The sequence below is a fragment of the Dermacentor andersoni genome, chromosome 9, assembly GCF_023375885.2.
Source record: "Dermacentor andersoni chromosome 9, qqDerAnde1_hic_scaffold, whole genome shotgun sequence".
Taxonomy (NCBI): Eukaryota; Metazoa; Arthropoda; class Arachnida; order Ixodida; family Ixodidae; genus Dermacentor; species Dermacentor andersoni.
Window position 1 is genome coordinate 125,350,110 of NC_092822.1, and position 18,000 is coordinate 125,368,109.

The window sequence follows — 18,000 nt, forward strand, 5'->3', positions numbered from 1 at the left end:
GTTATTTGCTCACATACGGCTTCATGCGGACAACGTGCACAAGTTCAGGACGTTGTGTGCGGCGCCGCATACAGTTCGGATTATCGGGAACGACCTCGTAGGTGACATCACTGAGTCGCCGCAATACCCGATATGATCCGAAGTATCACCTTAACAGTTTCTTGGAGAGGCCTCGTTTCCGTATGGGTGTCCAAACCCACACTCTGTTGCCGACTTCATAGGTAACTATGCTATGTTTAAGATCGTAGCGGCCTGCGTCGTAGTCTTGCTGCTGGCAGATCCGCAAGTGCGCGAGCTGCCGAGCCTCTTCTGCGCGTTGCGTAAACACATCGGCGTCTGTATCAGTGTTGTCAAAGTCATGTGGAAGCATCGCATCCAGCATTGTTCGTACATCTCGTCCGTGAACAAGGGTGAACGGAGTCATGCGCGTCGTCTCTTGTTTCGCCGTGTTATATGCGAAGGTAATATAAGATAGAATGTCGTTCCAATTTTTATGTTCAATGTCCACGTACATTGATAGCATGTCTTCAATGGCTTTGTTTAGGCACTCTGTTAACCCATTGGTTTGTGGATGGTAGGTGGTTGACTTTCGATGGGCCGTTCCACTTAGTAGCAAGACGTGATCCAAAAGTGCAGCCGTAAATGCGGTTCCTTGGTATGTTATTACGACTGTTGGCACGCTGTGTCGCAACACCACATGCTCAATGAAAAAGCGTGCTACCTCGGCTGCTGTGCTGCTCTGGATTGCCTTTGTTTCAGCGTAACGTGTCAGATAGTCGGTTGCGACGATAACAAAGCGATTGCCTGCAGTAGAAGTAGGAAGTGGGCCGAAGATATCCATTCCGATTTGATCAAATGGTCTTCGAGGGACCTGGATGGGTTGTAGGAGGCCGGCTGGTTTCGTCAGAGGCGACTTGCGCCTCTGGCAGTCGAGACAAGTGCAAACGTGATGTTTTACGGCGGTGGTAAGTCTCGGCCAGTAGTACCTTTGCTGCACTCTGGCTAATGTTCGCGTGTAGCATAAGTGGCCAGAAGTCACCTCGTAGTGGCAAGCTTGAAGTACTTCCGTACGAAGAGCTGCAGGAATGACAAGCAGATAGGGGGACCCGGTCGAAGAAAGGTTTTTTTTGTAAAGGACCTTGGCCCGTAAACAAAATGACAACAGTCCTCTTGCGAAAACTCTAGGTGGTTTCGCAGATCTTCCCTCCAAGTAATTAATTAGTTCAAGCAACTCAGGGTCGTCCCGTTGTTGTTGCGCGATGGCGGATGTGTCCATAATACAAAAAAATGCTGAGTCTTCTTCTTCGGGTGGAGCAGCTGACTCTATCGGCAATCGAGACAAGCAGTCAGCATCCGTATGTCGTTTCCCCGACTTGTACGTGACAGTCATGTCAAACTCTTCCAGCCTTAGGCTCCAATGCGCCAGTCATCCAGAAGGATCTTTAAGGTTTGTCACCAACAGAGTGAATGGTGGTCGCTGATAACTGTGAAGTGGCGGCCATACAAATATGGGCGAAATTTCATAACTGCCCATACCACGGTGAGGCATTCTTTCTCAGTTGTGGAGTAATTAGCCTCTGTACGTGAGAGTGCTCTACTTGCATAGGCAAGCACTCTTGTGTCGTCTTGCCGCTGCACAAGAACAGCTCCCAAACCAACATTGCTGGCATCAGTGTGGAGCAATGTAGGAGTGGTCTCATCAAAGTGAGCAAGCACTGGAGGTGTCTGGAGACGTTGCCGCAAGTCGTTGAATGCACCTTGCTCTTCGTCGCCCCACACAAAAGCAACGTCGTCTCTCATCAGGCGAGTTAACGGCGATGGAATGCGCGCAAAGTCTGCAGTAAACCGCCGGCAATAGGCACAGAGGCCGAGGAAGCGCCTGACAGCCTTTTTATCGGATGGTATGGGAAACTGTGCGACGGCTGCAATTTTTTCAGGATCCGGCCGGACACCTGCGTGGCTGACGACGTGACCAAGAAACTGTAGTTCCGCGAAGCCAAAGTGGCACTTCTGCGGCTTCAGGGTGAGGCCAGCGGACCGTATGGACTGCAGAACCGCTTCAAGCCGTTCGAGGTGTTCTTCAAACGTTGCGGAGAACACGATGACGTCGTCGAGATACACTAAGCAGGTTTTCCACTTCAGACCCGAAAGTACAGTATCCATGAGGCGTCGGAACGTAGCAGGGGCAGAACACAAGCCGAAAGGCAAGACTTTAAATTCGTATGGGCCATCTAGCGTCACGAAAGCAGTTTTTTCACGGTCTCTCGGGTCTACTTCGATTTGCCAATATCCGCATTTTAAGTCCATTGAAGAGAAGTAACGTGCCTGTCGAAGCCTGTGGAGTGAATCTATACGGGGAAGCGGGTATACGTCTTTCTTTGTCACCTTATTTAGCTTACGGTTGTCCTCACAGAAACGCAAGCTGCTATTTTTTTTTTACCAGAACTACAGGAGATGCCCAGGGACTCGTTGATGGTTGGATCACGTCATCTTCAAGCATTTTTGTCACTTGTTGTTGTATGGCGTCACATTCTCTAGGAGCCACACGATATGGATTTTGGTGAATTTGTCTTGCCGTATCCTCTGTAATTATTCTGTGCTTTGTTAGAGGCGTCTGACTGACGCTGGATGTCGATGCAAAGCAGTCGTTGAACTTGGCCAATAGCGTAAGAAGGCGCTCTCGTTCGTGCTGCGACAAAGCAGTGCTAACGTCAAGTACAGGAGCTGGGTCTTGCGTAGGCGCTTCTTTGAGTACTGAACAGCATCTTCATGGGGAGTACGGTAGCGCGATTCAAAGACGGGACGAAAGAAGACACAAAGGGACACACACAGCGCTGTGTGTGTCCCTTTGTGTCTTCTTGTGTGTGTCCCTTTGTGTCTTCTTTTGTCCCGTCTTTGAATCGCGCTACCGTACTCCCCTTGAAGATGCGTTACCAACAAGCCCACATTGCAACCCTCCTGAAAAGCAGCCACGAACATCCGCAACGCCGTCAAAATAAGCCATAGTCGTGCCCTTGGGAAGGTGCCGTCGCTCTGTGCTAAAATTTGTTAGCAACAGGTTTGTGCACCCCTCGGTGACATTCACGATTCCTCGTGCGACTGAGATACTGTGAGTAAACAACAACGTGGTCATTTGGTCGGCAACTCCTTCGCAACAAAACGGTATGTCACATGCTACCGAAACAAGGGCACACGATCGAGGGGGGACGACGACGTCGTCTTCTATTAGACGAAAGAAGTTGTGTTGTGGCGATAAGCAATGGACTAAACTGGAGCTCTTATAAAACGTCACCATGCAGTCCGGGATGTTCCAATAATCAAATCTTTGTCCATTCCAATAATCAAATCTTTGCAGCATACAAGAAGGACGATGAAAGTGGCCATGGAAGAAGAATCCCCGATGTTAACTCTAGCAGTACATCTTCTAGTAGGCATCAGTAATTGGCCGCCTGCCGTCCTTATGTGAGGTCCCGTCCATGGCGTCTTTACTTTCTTCAGGCGGAGGATGAGTTCCTGACTCATTATAGAGAAGTTGGCACCAGTGTCGACTAGTGCTGTCACCGGCTGCCCATCCACGAAAACATCAATGGCGGCACTCACAATTTCTTCAGTGTTTATCGGCTTCACGTCGTTCTGCACCGAGAATGTTGGGGGCTTTTTAGTGTCTTGAGGCGGGCCTGCAACCTTGCCCCGACGGGAGTTTCCCCGACGGGAGCTGGGCGACCTTCGTCCTCGGAGCTCCGCAAAAGCACGTCCAGTAGATGAAGCCATCTGACGTGGGGGGGTTGGAGAGCGCGACCGATGGCCGAAATTGGACCGATCATTGGGCACAGATTTGTCACTCGGGTGCGCTATTGGGGGTCCCTGAAAAGCAGCGCCGTCGCGGCATAGCATGGCATAGCATGGCGTCGTCATTTGCATGTTGACCATAGGACCACGGACGAAGAGGTCGAAATGATGTGTCACGATGCCAGCAATGACGCGAAATATGGCCGGCGCCTCCGCACTGAAAACAGAGTGGGCGCCTGTGCACCATATGTCGGTTCTCCGAAGTTGTGGCCGTCCCGTAACGTAGTTTTGCGGCGGTGACCAAGACGCGGCGAACGACGGCTGGCCATATGACTGAAGCAGCATAACAGCTGCGTGCTTCGAAGCCTCCTCTTGCGGCAGCGACCAAGGAACGGCTCTCGGAGGCTGTTGGTACGGCGATGTGTTTGCACCCGGTGGTGGACATCGGACAGCGGTGGCGTAACTCAGGGGTCACTGGTGGTCTTGAAGATCGGTTACCGGGAACGCCTGCCAGATTTCGTCACGCACCACTTTGGCGATTGACGCGACGGGTTTATCTAGTGTCGGTGTTAGAATCTTTTGAATTTCCTCTCTAATGAGCTCTCTGACCAACTCACGCAAGGAGTTCTGATACTCGGCAGTCACTGCGGTGGCATTGATTGTAGTGCTGGTGGACAGTCGATCGTATTGCCTGCATTTGATGAAGGGCCCGCTCAATAGCCGTAGCCTCTTTGATAAACTCAGCGACAGTGACTAGCGGATTGCGCACAAGTCCTGCGAATAACTTCTCTTTTACACCTCGCATGAGGTAGCGCAACTTCCTATCTTCGGTCATGTTCAGGTCGGCTCTACGAAAGAGGCGGGTCATGTCCTCGGCGAACCTTGTGACCGACTCATTAGGTTGTTGCACGTGTAGCTCCATCATTTGCTGGGTGCAGTCGCGTCGGTCGGCACTTGCAAAAGTATCCGTGATCCTCTGCCGAAAGTCATGCCAGCTCGTGAGGCTAGCCTCGCGGTTCTCGAACCAAGTACGGCCACTGTCGTCGAGGGCGAAATAGACGTGGGAGAGCTTTTGCTGCTCAGTCCACTGATTAATCTGTGCGACGCGTTCATACTTGTCCAGCCAGTCTTCAATGTCTTCATCGACTGCACCGCGATAGCGATGGGGAACCAGCGTATGCAGAACGGTTACCTGTTGTGGACTGGGAAACCGACTGCTTTGGAGTGCTTGTGGTGGACTGGTTTCGGCCATTGCGAGATGTGTGCAGCTCCTGGAGAGAGGCGGTTGAAGAGCGGAGAACTCCGGGGCAAGGCCTAGCAGTCGACGACTAAAGCGATACACGGGTGTCGTAACTGGTGACAGTGCGTCCGGGCTAGATGAACGACTCCCAGAAGGACTCCGACGCATCAGACGCGGTCAGTACCCAGCACCTCCACCAGTGTCACGGTACAATGCGGACAGAACACAGGGAGAAGACGTTCTTCATGAACAACAGGACAATCTGTTCAAAAACAAACAGAGCAGTTAGAGACACGTCTTCTTCGTCATCATCCAATCTCACTCTGACCCACTAGGCGGAGTCCGTTAGTGCTCCCATCGTCGTCGTCGTCTGCATAGAATACACGCGTCAATATATTGTTTGCAACTTGAAGCAACATGTGGCATTATTCTTTCACAGACCTCATAATGTCATGTATGATTGTGTCATAGTGCAGTGCACGGCAGTAGTAGCAAGTGTTGTCAGTGTTTATGCACATTTGCTTTTAGTGCATAATTTACGTGCATAATAGAGCCTGTGCTCTTATCAAATGTTCTGTGTTTTCAGGTGTCACAGTACACGTTTGCCATGTGCAGCTTCAGGGAAAAAACATCGGTGCCCACTGAGCTGCTTCAGCTGGATGGCTACACAGTGGACTACACGGAGGCACTCACAGGTGGGGAGCTTTGCCTTTCACACCCAGTGTTCTGCAGTGCAGGTTCCTGTCTACACTGCGCATTATCTGCCATCCTCAAGACATAACTTTGCCATTTGAGGAAAGTCTCTCCTTTTGTTGCACTTTCTTTGAACTAGCCATACAAATAAGTCATTATCTTGTGCATCATGTGTGATGCTCCATTAGTGTGGGAATCTTGCTCAGTGCACCATCCTTTGCTGGCAGGGTTCTCAACATTAAGGTACTTGGACAGTGCATTCACTAGCTTTCTTTCTTGCTTAAGGACACGCACGCCATACAACAGCTTCATTTCCAAAGCACGGGCAACAATGCTGTGACAAAATGACGTGACATGGACAGAGAAGATGACGAACACAACTGAGCGCGTTTGTCGTTGTTCTCTGTGTGGTGACCATTTTGCAGACAACATGTTTATATCTGAAGCCAAGGCTGTGAAGAGGGGGTTGTCTTTGATGCACCTGTGCAGAGCTGGAGGGTGGCCGCTTCTTCTTCAATGCTGTGCGAGAGGGGGACAGTGTGGCCTTTGCGAGTGAGGACGAGAATGAGTGCCACCTGTGGGTGATGGCCATGTACCGGGCAACTGGCCAGTCGCACAAGCCAACGCCCCTCATCCAGCCACTGGCCAGCAAGAACTCCACCATCTCACGCATGCAGGGCGGCAAGTGTTTTTTTTTTTTTCCCTCAAATGTTGTGTCTGACTTGACCCGTCTTTGTACCAACCTGTGCAGACACCGAGCGTGCCCGGAAGCATGGCATGGACGAGTTCATCTCGGCTGATCCTAACTGCTTTGACCATCACTGCCTGTTCCGCATGCTGCAGACATTGACCCTCGATTATCGACTGGCTGACCCATATTGCTCGCTGGTGGGTGTTCCTCCCTCACCTCTTGCTTCTCTAGCAACAGCACCACCTTTTTCTGCAGGGTTGGTTCAGCCCCGGTCAGGTGTTTGTGCTGGACGAGTATGCAGCACGCTACTGTGTGCGCAGCTGCTTTCGTCACCTGTGCTACCTGCAGGACCTACTCACACGTGCTGAAAAGGGCCTCATGATTGACCCCACGCTCATCCACTACAGCTTTGCCTTCTGCTCCTCGCATGTCCACGGAAACAGGTGTGCTTTTCACTTTCTTGCTTTAGTAGGCTGCACAAACAAAACTGGGCTCTCAAAAAAGTAAACAATGAAAGAATAATAATAGTAATAATAATAATAAAAAGATGATATTGGCTTCATGTGAACAAAAATCTAGCCTTTTGGTTCCCATGTCGCCGGTGCCATTGGTTCGTGTTACAAGTTGCAACCTCTTGTGAAACTCGGGTTCAAGTCAAAAGCCATTGTAGGCTTCACCTAAGTGCGTCACATGTGTTCTACCTTGCCAGCCTTAGGTGCATGGTCTTCCCAAGCATTGTTTTGTGCCTGGACCCTAGCCGTCCTTTTGCTGCCTCTCCCACCCTTTTTGTGGTTGCGGCCCCCTCTTTTGCAAAAGCTGTGCACACTGCACTTGTCTGTTGGTCCTCCTTGCAGTGCCAGGCTTGTGGTGACATGACACAGTCCAGTAGTTTGCCTACTTCAAGGAAAAGTGTTTTCGAGATTTGTCTTGTGCTTGTAAGAGCACCCGTCGTGGCTTACCTAACATGTTATTTTAGGTAGTATTTAATACGCAACAATGCTCATAATAGGCAAAAAAGCAATCTCTACAAATCTTCATACAGGGAGCAAGCATCATTATCATGCAGGTTAGCATCTTTGCACATGTGCACGAGGCATGAATTTCATCAGGTAAAGCTGTTTACTTTTGCAAGACTGTAGACACAGTGCTAATGTTAGGTTTTAAAGCAAACTGCAGGAGTGCACTGAACTGTGCATTCTTGGAAGGGAATCGACTAGCGCTTCAGAACACGACCAAGTAAAGACGAGCGCTGTGTCTATCGTTTTTACTTGATCCTGTCTGAAGTGCTGTTCGATTCTGTTCTTTTACAGCAAAGATTTTTTTTTTTTTTTTTTGCTTACCCCTCCTGGGTTTGGCATGGCCGGCTGGCTGGCTGCTGGATTGGGATGTATCTCAACGGATATATTTATAGATACAGCAGAACCTCGGTTACATGTCACTCGATATTGTGATCTCCCACATTAAAGATGGATTAGTGCAGTCCCGGCAAAATCCCCATAGAGACAATGTGTTGAAAAAATCGAATGTACGACACAAGATCACGCAGATCCTGTCTCACGCAACAACCTGCGCCAAATTTTGTACTTAACAGCAGATGGGTTAGAAGCGTCACCCACTTGCAACAATGCCTTTGCAGCACCATCGTCTCTATCAGGTGGGGGAAAGCGCCCCTTCGCATGCGAGAAACTCCAACTGCTTTTCGAACTATTCTTTCCCTTGTGATCACTGCCCTCTCATTTCCCTCCTCATGTTGCTCAGCCGCTGCCTGCCTTCGTTGTCATCTCCTTGCACTTTCTCTCTCTCTCAACGTTTTCTCTCAGCAGTGCCTGCTCCTGCTGTGAGGGTCCTCCATGTTTTCTATTCATCAGTTATGATCCAAGTGTAGACAGCCGAGAAACTGAATCATCATCTTGTATGTCTGCAGGGATGTGTTGGGCAGCTTCAAGGCACAATGTGGTGGAAACGAACTGTGCTTACGCTTGAGGACAAGCTGATAATTTTCAAAAAAGTGTAGAAATGACATGGAGCCAGAGACCAACTGTCGAGGGATCCCAGAATGCTTGTTGAAAACTATTCTGGCAAAGATAGATGCCATAATGACTGAGCAAAACAATACCCATATGCGACACAGACAGTGGGAATGGTGACAAAATCTGGGGCTAGGAGCAGTACTCGTGAGGGTTTCGCTTTCACAAGATTTCATGCATCTAGGGTGAAATCTTGCAAAAGTGAAACTGTCTCAAAAAATTATCACCCAAGAATACTGCCCCAAGGTGCATGGGAAGATCAAATCGATTAACCACTGGAAGGCATACAGATCATATTGCATAGGCTTGTTCACGCAGTTCGTATCGCACTGCATATCCAATTATATCGGATACGCAGTTCAGAGATCAGTCTGCATGCAAGCACACAAAGCTTCTCTCATGTTCGTCGTTGAGTTTCACGTGGATCATCGTACGAGATGGGGCATGCAGGGAAGTGTTGCCGACACTGCTGGACACTGCCAGTTCGGACATGCTGCTCTCCGTGTTCACGTGTCAACAACACTTAGAGATTCGAGATTGTTTGAATAATTTGATTTGCAAATTGCATATCTAATATTCGATTTATCAAATATACAATTTTTTGAATATCGGTACCTTTGGTGAATCACCTGGCCATGGATGATGCCTTGAAACCTGCAGCGTTCTCACAGAGTGCAATATCTATTGGTACAAGGTTCGACCAGGTTGAAGATACTGATCAAAACGATTAACGCTAGGTGAACAGAGGGAACAGCAAAAGTCGCGCCTGTGGAAAGCACGGAAGCATGCGTGACGGTCAGGCTGATTAGCCACTCGAAGGCATGCTGATCGCATTGCATATGCGAGTTCAATGCAGATGCAAGCACATGCAGATATGCAAGTTCGGAGCTTTCTACCCACATGTTAGCACACAGACCTACTTGGCGTGCATGCTCGTGGTCTATGCTCAGGTTACCAGGTCTTTGGGAGAAAAACTAGCTGAACATGTTCTAAAGATAGCCCAAAAAATCAGTAAGTGTGGTAAAAGCTTTATTTAGGTAGTCAAAAAAGCAGCCACGGTGTGAGTAGCCACAGTGCAACAAACCAACAGGTGTCAGTTTGTGACTAGATATGGAAGAAGAAAAAGTGAAAATGAACTGTAGTTTTCTGCTGCATTGATGGCAAACGTGAATAACTGAACAAAATAAGCGTTATCACATACTGGTGTATTATAATTTACCATAATGACTGCCTGACATTCTTTGATCATCTTTGCCGCACACTTGCATACTTTCTCATAGCTGAAGTGTTCTGCTCTCCCTGGCATGCAGTTGCAAGCGCGTTTAAGAAACTAACATAGACGCTGGCACTTGTAATGTCATGGCTGCCATGACGTGTTCTCAGGTGTTGCAGTCGCTTCCGGTGCCAAAAAGCATAGTCTTCAAGATTCGCTATCGAGGCAACCATTGCTGTTGGTGGGATTAGGACCTAACCTATTCCTTCTGTTCCATGCAGCATGCAAAAGCATAGCTTTTAAGGTTAGTTAAATCCTGTTACGCTACTGTATGCCACCTATAGAGAAACTCAATGGGCCTCTTCAATTATCCACCCTGACAGTCCCAGGCGGCGGCGATTTCAGTCAATGAGCATTCCTTATAAAGCGTCTCGGGCAGTCCTGGACTGCCTAGGATGACAAGATGAAGAGTCCTACTGGCCATGTGGTGGCTATTATATGTTTTCAGCTCCTGGATTTGCTTCTGCTGCTTGTAAAACACAAGAGTATGGCCTTCGACATCTGGCTTTTAGGGCTGTTGTTTCGTGGGAGCTGTCATAAGGAGTGTGATTTGAACACAACCTATACCAATTAACACTACCAAAAGTAGCCTGAAAGTAGCCAAGTTGCCGACCATGATTTTTGTTTACCAGGAGCCTCTAAAAAACCGATTTGGCAAGAAGTTGTCAAACCTAGCAACCTTGGCTGACCGTGCACCCTAATGCCGCTTCAACGGCCGTCAATTTAACCCGCACATGTGATTCCGCAAGCGATCACTGAGGATCCACGTATTGGCGACAAGCTTTCTGCAACAGTTTGCGCCCTGTTATCATATCGGCCAGTGGCAAATTTTCATCATCTGCACTTCATTGGCCACACTGGCTAGCTGGTTAGACCTAATCGGAGCTGCGTCGTCAGGGTGTCAGTGACTAAAGTTATGGTTAACGAATTAACTCAGATCTATTCACAGTGGTTGCGCGACCCTCAGAAAACGGACAGTCTCACCAACAAAAGCAAGTGCACAGAATGACCATTGCATGTTCACAGCCACAATCCTTGTGAAATATCATACGGTGGCCTCTCATTCCAAATGCCATTCGTAGGTGCACAACTTGCTCTTTTTGTAGCTTCGAGCAACCTTTTGCAAGACTAGTTTTGGCTTTACATGGCGGGCCCGAAAATATCATGTGACAGCGTGCTGACTCCTGGCCACAAGCTCATTTACACAGATGGCAGATGGTAAAAAAAGCGGGGGGGAGCGGTGCACGAATGTGCTGTGTGCTTCCTAATTTGAGAACTCTTTACCGCCGGTGCTGACTGCGGCTGACACATGCAGCACTAATGACCACGTGAAGCAGTGCCGAGTGATATGGACATTCCCCGTTCTGGCCTTAACGAGCTGACGGTAACCCACTGTGGTAGTTTCGACGGGGTGGCTGGATGCGGGACCTATGGCGTGCGGTCTAACAGCCTGGCGCGAAGCACCGCAATAGAAGAGCCGGATTACTCGAGTCGGGGACCAGACAAAGAATGCATTTATTCCAGTGAGGGGAAGCAAAAATGGCAGGTTACACTAACAGCGTTGGGCGTGGAGGGGCGCTAGCAGTCGTAACCATTCGAAACCAAAACTGGGTATTGGGACAGGATATCACATCACCTCTCCCTCGAAAGAAAATGTGCCACTCGCTCTCCTTGCTCAAGAGAAGTAAGAGCCATGAAAGAGGCAGGCACAAATGTCTTATAGAAGAACACAGAATTGTAAGCAGTTATATAATGAATAAGCACTTACACAGTGAATAATTTTTTTTAAAGAAAGAAAGCATACAATATAAAGACACTGAAAATGAACATAAGTTCATGAACACAATTGCACTAAGTTCGCAAAAGTACCCATCTTGGGAGGACAACGAAGGAATGCCTACTTGCAAATACACATCATACATGATAATAAGAATTCAATGAATACAAGAAAGAAACAGACAATGCAAATATCCATGTACCCACTTGTACAACATGAATAGGTGGCTTATTCGCTCTGAGCCTGAGCCTAGACAGCTCTGTGACCATCATGGATTGAAGAATGTGCATAGCGCACGCTTATGCTGCACGTTTACGCAGAGCTTACGTGAACGCCAAGGAAGGAGAGCGGCGGGCCGTAGAGTACTTGAAAGCGCTTACATTTGGCCCAGTGAATTCCTTGGAATTAGTCATCGCGCAGCTGCCTTTGAGCTGGGGAGGAGGCTCACGAACCGAGTAGAGGTCTGATGCTGGGGCTGGCATGTGCTGACGATCAGCATGTGTGGACGCAGGCAATGTGGGACGACAAAATGCAAAATAATGCGACAGTTCATATGGTGAGAGCTGTTGTGAGTGAGTGCTCGAGGTGACGTAGTGAGCAACGACGGGCAGCCTGCAAGTCCGTGTAGACGTCAGGGCTAGGGGTTGGCAGCGGGAGCCCAGAATGCAGCTGGAGCCTGGAGCCTTGTTGAGAAGGAAGTGGCTGTCCAGCTGGATGAACCAGATGTTTGGCATGTCGATGTAGAATTCCTGGACACCTTACATCCGTGGAATGTCTGCTGGACTGTGTGAGGCCACATCACTTGCCTTGGTAGAGTCGGTGTGCTGACGCTGGCATGGCTGGTCGTCCAGTCGTCCGGGTCACCAATTTGTGGGAGGTGGTGCGAAATGGTAGCCACCGTAGCCATGATTCATTTAGGCTGGCATATGGTGCAGCGGGATCTAGGGAGCGGCTGAGACTGTTGCCGCTCAGGTTGAGCGAACTAGCGTGTTCTATTCTCATGTTGCGTGCACATGAGTGCTCTTCTTCTTCACCGGCTTTGGAGGCGATAGTATTATGCCGCTACAACCCCATTGGGATTTAGGACAACTTGGCTATTTCTTCAGCTTCAGAGGGAAAAAGCATTTGATTCTATTTGAGATTAGTAGTAAACTTTCTTTAGAAAAAAGGATTGTGCTACAGACATTCTATTGATTAAAAATTTTTCACAGACCTTCATATACAAGCTGAGTTATTATCAGTGCTGGCATACTAATTTGCTGTTCCTTTTAGTAAGAGTACAGCATACTGTGAATCTCAATTCATAAGTACCTGACATCATTGTTGAGTAATGTGATTAGCCTCTCGAGCATGTGCAACACTGTTTTCTTGCACAAAATTTGGAAGTATAAAAGTTTGTGTCAAGTTTTCTGATATATTATATTCAATTCAATATCTGGCTTTTCTTTCTTGATTTTGATTCAATATTTTATTTGAAATCTTCTATTTGGCATTCACACACTCCTAAAAAGAGCTCTTTAGCTTGCTGGTGGGCGTGAATCACAGTACACGGTATACTGAATCCCTGCAGAAAAGCCTGATTGGCATCTGCACTGCAATATTCTTTTTGCCATTTACATTTATGGCGGTTTTGATTTTTGAGTCCTGCAGAGCACTAGCCTACAGTATTTTAGATTGAAGCTTCTGATAACTCTTGCGCACAAGACCATGCATATTATAGACATAATTTTTCTTGATTGAAGTATACATGCTCAGATTTTACAACATTTGTGTGTGGTCCTAGGAAAGTCATATAATTGGGTTTCCACTAAGTATATATTATTTATGTTCTCATTTATTTATTTCAATACACCCTGCAGCAGTGAAACATTATTTAGACAAGGAAAAATCCTTTTTAGTCCGCAAATTGTAAGGAAGGCGACAGCGTACTTTCATGTCTCACGTGAGACAGTGCACAAACATTGTCGAGACAATGTTTCACCAACCAGCCCAACTGGCCACCCTTTTGCTGAAGTAGTAGCAGGGGAATGAGTACAATAGAATCAAAAACAAAGTTGACAGCAGTTAGTATATAGTGGCAGTGTCCTGGAACTGCAACATTGACAGATCATTGATTGCTTTAGAAAATACACCATTATATGTTGTCACCACATTTTCAGGTAAGACATTCCATTCTGCCCATGAAAAGAAAAGAAAACCATGTAAATTTTAACATTTGCGTTATAACAACACAAGTGGAATAATTAAACACAAGCACACTAAAAACACCCCATTTCATCTCCTCTAGGCGGGACCACAGTTTATACAGCATTGAATCCCTAATCGGCAGGAAATGTCAACCAATCGTTCAAAACAAGAAAGGAAAGAAAAATCTCTAATTTAGGCGAAACAGCCCTGTCACAGAAGTGGCTGGTACTGAACATAGCGAAAATTTCATCATTTAACCTTTGTCAACCCAAGCATTGTCATCTATTGTCATCATGCCATCAATGTCATGGCATAATCATCATTCCACAGCCATCATCTTATTGTTGTCATGCTTTCATCATATCATTCCGTCATCATCATGCCATCATCATCATTGTTTGTCTTACGGTCATCGTCATGCCACCATGGTCATTCCACCTTCATTTTTTTTTTATTGTGGTCATTCTAGTGCCATCACACCATTTTCATTATGCTGTCGTTCTGCTGCCATCAACATTTCATTGTTGTCATGCCGTCGTCCTCATTGAATTCTCATCATAAAATCATCGTCGTGATTGTTCCGTGTTTATTCTTTGTTTATGAAGGTGACCAAGTGCACGGAACTTTGTTGTTTCTTCAGATGTTGAGAAGGCATTGTACTGCAGGCAGTGCTTCCTCCACAGGGAATGTCATAATGGACGGCTTTCATTTCTGTAACATTTTTTTAAGTTCCCTAATCTGAGCACAGGTTGTGCCATCTAGAAATATGGCATACATTAGAAAAGGGACCTTGAATGGAAGGGATCAGTTTCATAAGATGGCTCTGAAGCAGATGATGAATAGAAACCAACAAACCTGGCTGCAGTGGTCTGTGCAATACGGACTGTCATTTCACCACAAGCCTGAGAAAGTGGACAAGCTTTTTTTTGCTGCCACAGTTGGGAGCTAGCTGTTTTCTGGGAACGGTGAGTGTGCCATGCAACTTCTGCATACAAGTAGGGTTAGGCATTGTGCTAACAGTCTGAGCATGATGACGATATAGGACTCGATCTATGCTTCAGTAAACATGCTAGAAAGAATATTTTTAGAAATCTTTGATGCACCACATGCATGCATGCCGCTTATGCACTTTACAGCTGAGACAGGTATGGAAAAGCATGCCAGTAGTTGGCATGCCACATTGATTTGCTGATGTTGAAAGTGAGAGAATTGCTTGTGATTATGATGGACATTTCAGCATAGACTATTATCATTTCCTACTAGTTCTGCTTTATTGGTTTGTTTTGTCACTCAGTCAAAGAACTCACATAATGGACGCAGCCCCTCTCATGCTAAACCAGGCCCAACTGTCACAAATCATCTGCTGTGTTTTAGTATCGACAGTTTGTATCAAATCTGCATGTAATGCAGTGAGGCCACAACAGTGCTGATGCTTTGTTGTGCTCAGCTTTAGATCTGCTGGATTCAGCCAATGTTTATGACCATCTCCATTCATGTGACATCAGTGAAACCTTGATAATTCAACCCTTGCTGATTTGGAAAGTTGGATTGTTCGAACCAGTCTTCTGGTTCTTGCAGGCATATGCATTGTAATCAAGAGTTCAATGGAAGCCCATCTGGTTAGGATGAGGCATGACAAAGAAATACGTACACTGACCAACTAAAACTTATAAAAAGACAAGACGTTTTCTTGTTTGTGCACGCTGATGCTCACAAGAGGTCAGTAGTTGCCTCTCTGTTGGGCCATGCGAGCCAAATTTGCACGAAACCTGAAGACCTAAATTATTACATGCAGACAACCCAGAAAGATCTTTTGACGAGCGATTACCCCCCTGCCTAGACTCGAATTAGCCTAGACGTAAGGAGGGAACGGAAGAAACTGGTACATAAGAAGCCGATCAATGAGTTAGCGGTAAGAGGGAAGATAGAGGAATTCCAGATCAAGCTGCAGAACAGGTATTCGGCTTTAACTCAGGAAGAGGACGTTAGTGTTGAAGCAATGAACAACAATCTTGTGGGTATCATTAAGGAGTGTGCAATAGAAGTCGGTGGTAACTCCGTTAGGATACCAGTAAGCTATTGCAGGAGACAAAAGATCTGATCAAGAAACGCCAATGTATGAAAGCCTCTAACCCTACAGGTAGAATAGAACTGGCAGAACTTTCGAAGTTAATCAACAAGCGTAAGACAGCTGAGATAAGGAAGTATAATATGGATAGAATTGAACATGCTCTCAGGAACGGAGGAAGCCTAAAAGCAGTGAAGAAGAAACTAGGAATTGGCAAGAATCAGATGTATGCGTTAAGAGACAAAGCCGGTAATATCACTACTAATATGGATGAGGTAGTTCAAATGGCTGAGGAGTTCTATAGAGATGTATACAGTACTAGTGGCACCTACGACGATAATGGAAGAGAGAATAGTCTAGAGGAATTCGAAATCCCACAGGTAACGCCAGAAGAAGTAAAGAAAGCCTTGGGAGCTATGCAAAGGGGGAAGGCAGCCGGGGAGGATCAGGTAACAGCAGATTTGTTGAAGGATGGTGGGCAGATTGTTCTAGAGAAACTGGCCACCCTGTATACGCAATGCCTCATGACCTCGAGCGTACCGGAATCTTGGAAGAACGCTAACATAACCCTAATCCATAAGAAAGGGGATGCCAAAGACTTGAAAAACTATAGACCGATCAGCTTACTGTCAGTTGCCTACAAACTATTTACTAAGGTAATCGCAAATAGAATCAGGAACACCTTAGACTTCTGTCAAGCAAAGGACCAGGCAGGATTCCGTAAAGGCTACTCAACAATAGACTATATTCACACTATCAATCAGGTGATAGATAAATGTGCAGAATGTAACCAACCCTTATATATAGCTTTCGTTGATTACGAGAAAGCGTTTGATTCTGTCGAAACCTCAGCAGTCATGGAGGCATTACTTAATCAGGGTGTAGACGAGCCGTATGTACAAATACTGAAAGATATCTATAGCGGCTCCACAGCCACCATAGTCCTCCATAAAGAAAGCAACAAAATCCCAATAAAGAAAGGCGTCAGGCAGGGAGATACGATCTCTCCAATGCTATTCACAGCGTGTTTACAGGAGGTATTCAGAGACCTGGATTGGGAAGAATTGGGGATAAAAGTTAATGGAGGATACCTTAGTAAATTGCGATTCGCTGATGATATTGCCTTGCTTAGTAACTCAGGGGACAGGGAAATAATCAGAAGAATAAGAATGGGCTGGGGTGCGTTTGGCAGGCATTCTCAGATCATGAACAGCAGGTTGCCATTATCCCTCAAGAGAAAAGTGTATAATAGCTGTGTCTTACCAGTACTCACCTACGGGGCAGAAACCTGGAGGCTTACAAAAAGGGTTCTACTTAAATTGAGGATGACGCAACGAGCTATGGAAAGAAGAATGATGGGTGTAACGTTAAGGGATAAGAAAAGAGCAGATTGGGTGAGGGAACAAACGCGAGTTAATGACATCTTAGTTGAAATCAAGAAAAATGAAATGGGCGTGGGCAGGACATGTAATGAGGAGGGAAGATAACCGATGGTCATTAAGGGTTACTGACTGGATTCCAAGGGAAGGGAAGCGTAGCAGGGGGCGGCAGAAAGTTAGGTGGGCGGATGAGATTAAGAAGTTTGCAGGGACGACATGGCCACAATTAGTACATGACTGGGGTTGTTGGAGAAGTATGGGAGAGGCCTTTGCCCTGCAGTGGGCGTAGCCAGGCTGATGATGATGATGATGATGATACCCCCCTGCCTTCATGAATGCTGTGGAGCACCATTTGTTCAACCCTTTCCAAGCTGGCAGTGCCCGTCTGAAGAAATGCCCTTCCGTTCCGTACATGCCCGGGATAAGCGAGACCTTATCACGCGTGCTGTGTAATAATGATGTTGAAGTGGTTCACGTTCCTGTATGCAAACTGAGGCACGTGCTCGTTGATGGGAAGGATAAGCTGCTGAAGGAAGCCTTTCCTGGCGTTGTTTACAAGATCCCCTGTGAGGATTGCGATTGCGTCTACATAGGGGAGACGGGCAACATTAAACAGCAGCTGCGCCAACATCAAAACAATGTGGATAAGAGAAGAGTGACTTGAAATGCTTTGGCAGAGCATGCAGCAACGACTACGCCCAACATTGAGTGTATGAAATATAATCTAGTTGGCCAGGAAAGAAACTGGAAGTCATGTCTGTCCCTGGAGTCTCTCGAGATACAGTCAACCGAACACACGCTCAACTGAAACGAAGGAGCCTTTGCCCCATCTTATGTGTGGGGCTTGCGCCACATGCTAAAACCTATTTAAACAGG

The 18,000-nt window shown here is 46.9% G+C and overlaps 1 protein-coding gene across 8 annotated transcripts in view; it reads left to right on the forward strand.

Annotated features, from left to right (window-relative positions):
• Cadps (calcium-dependent secretion activator 1) overlaps window positions 1-18,000 on the forward strand; it is a 468,212-nt gene that overhangs the window by 136,259 nt on the left and 313,953 nt on the right. For all 8 annotated transcript variants that reach the window (XM_055069950.2, XM_055069951.2, XM_055069952.1 and 5 more), the window contains 4 exons: window positions 5,616-5,724; window positions 6,212-6,403; window positions 6,474-6,610; window positions 6,669-6,856. In XM_055069950.2, coding sequence (XP_054925925.1) covers window positions 5,616-5,724; window positions 6,212-6,403; window positions 6,474-6,610; window positions 6,669-6,856 — 626 coding nt within the window. The remainder of the gene's footprint in view (window positions 1-5,615; window positions 5,725-6,211; window positions 6,404-6,473; window positions 6,611-6,668; window positions 6,857-18,000) is intronic.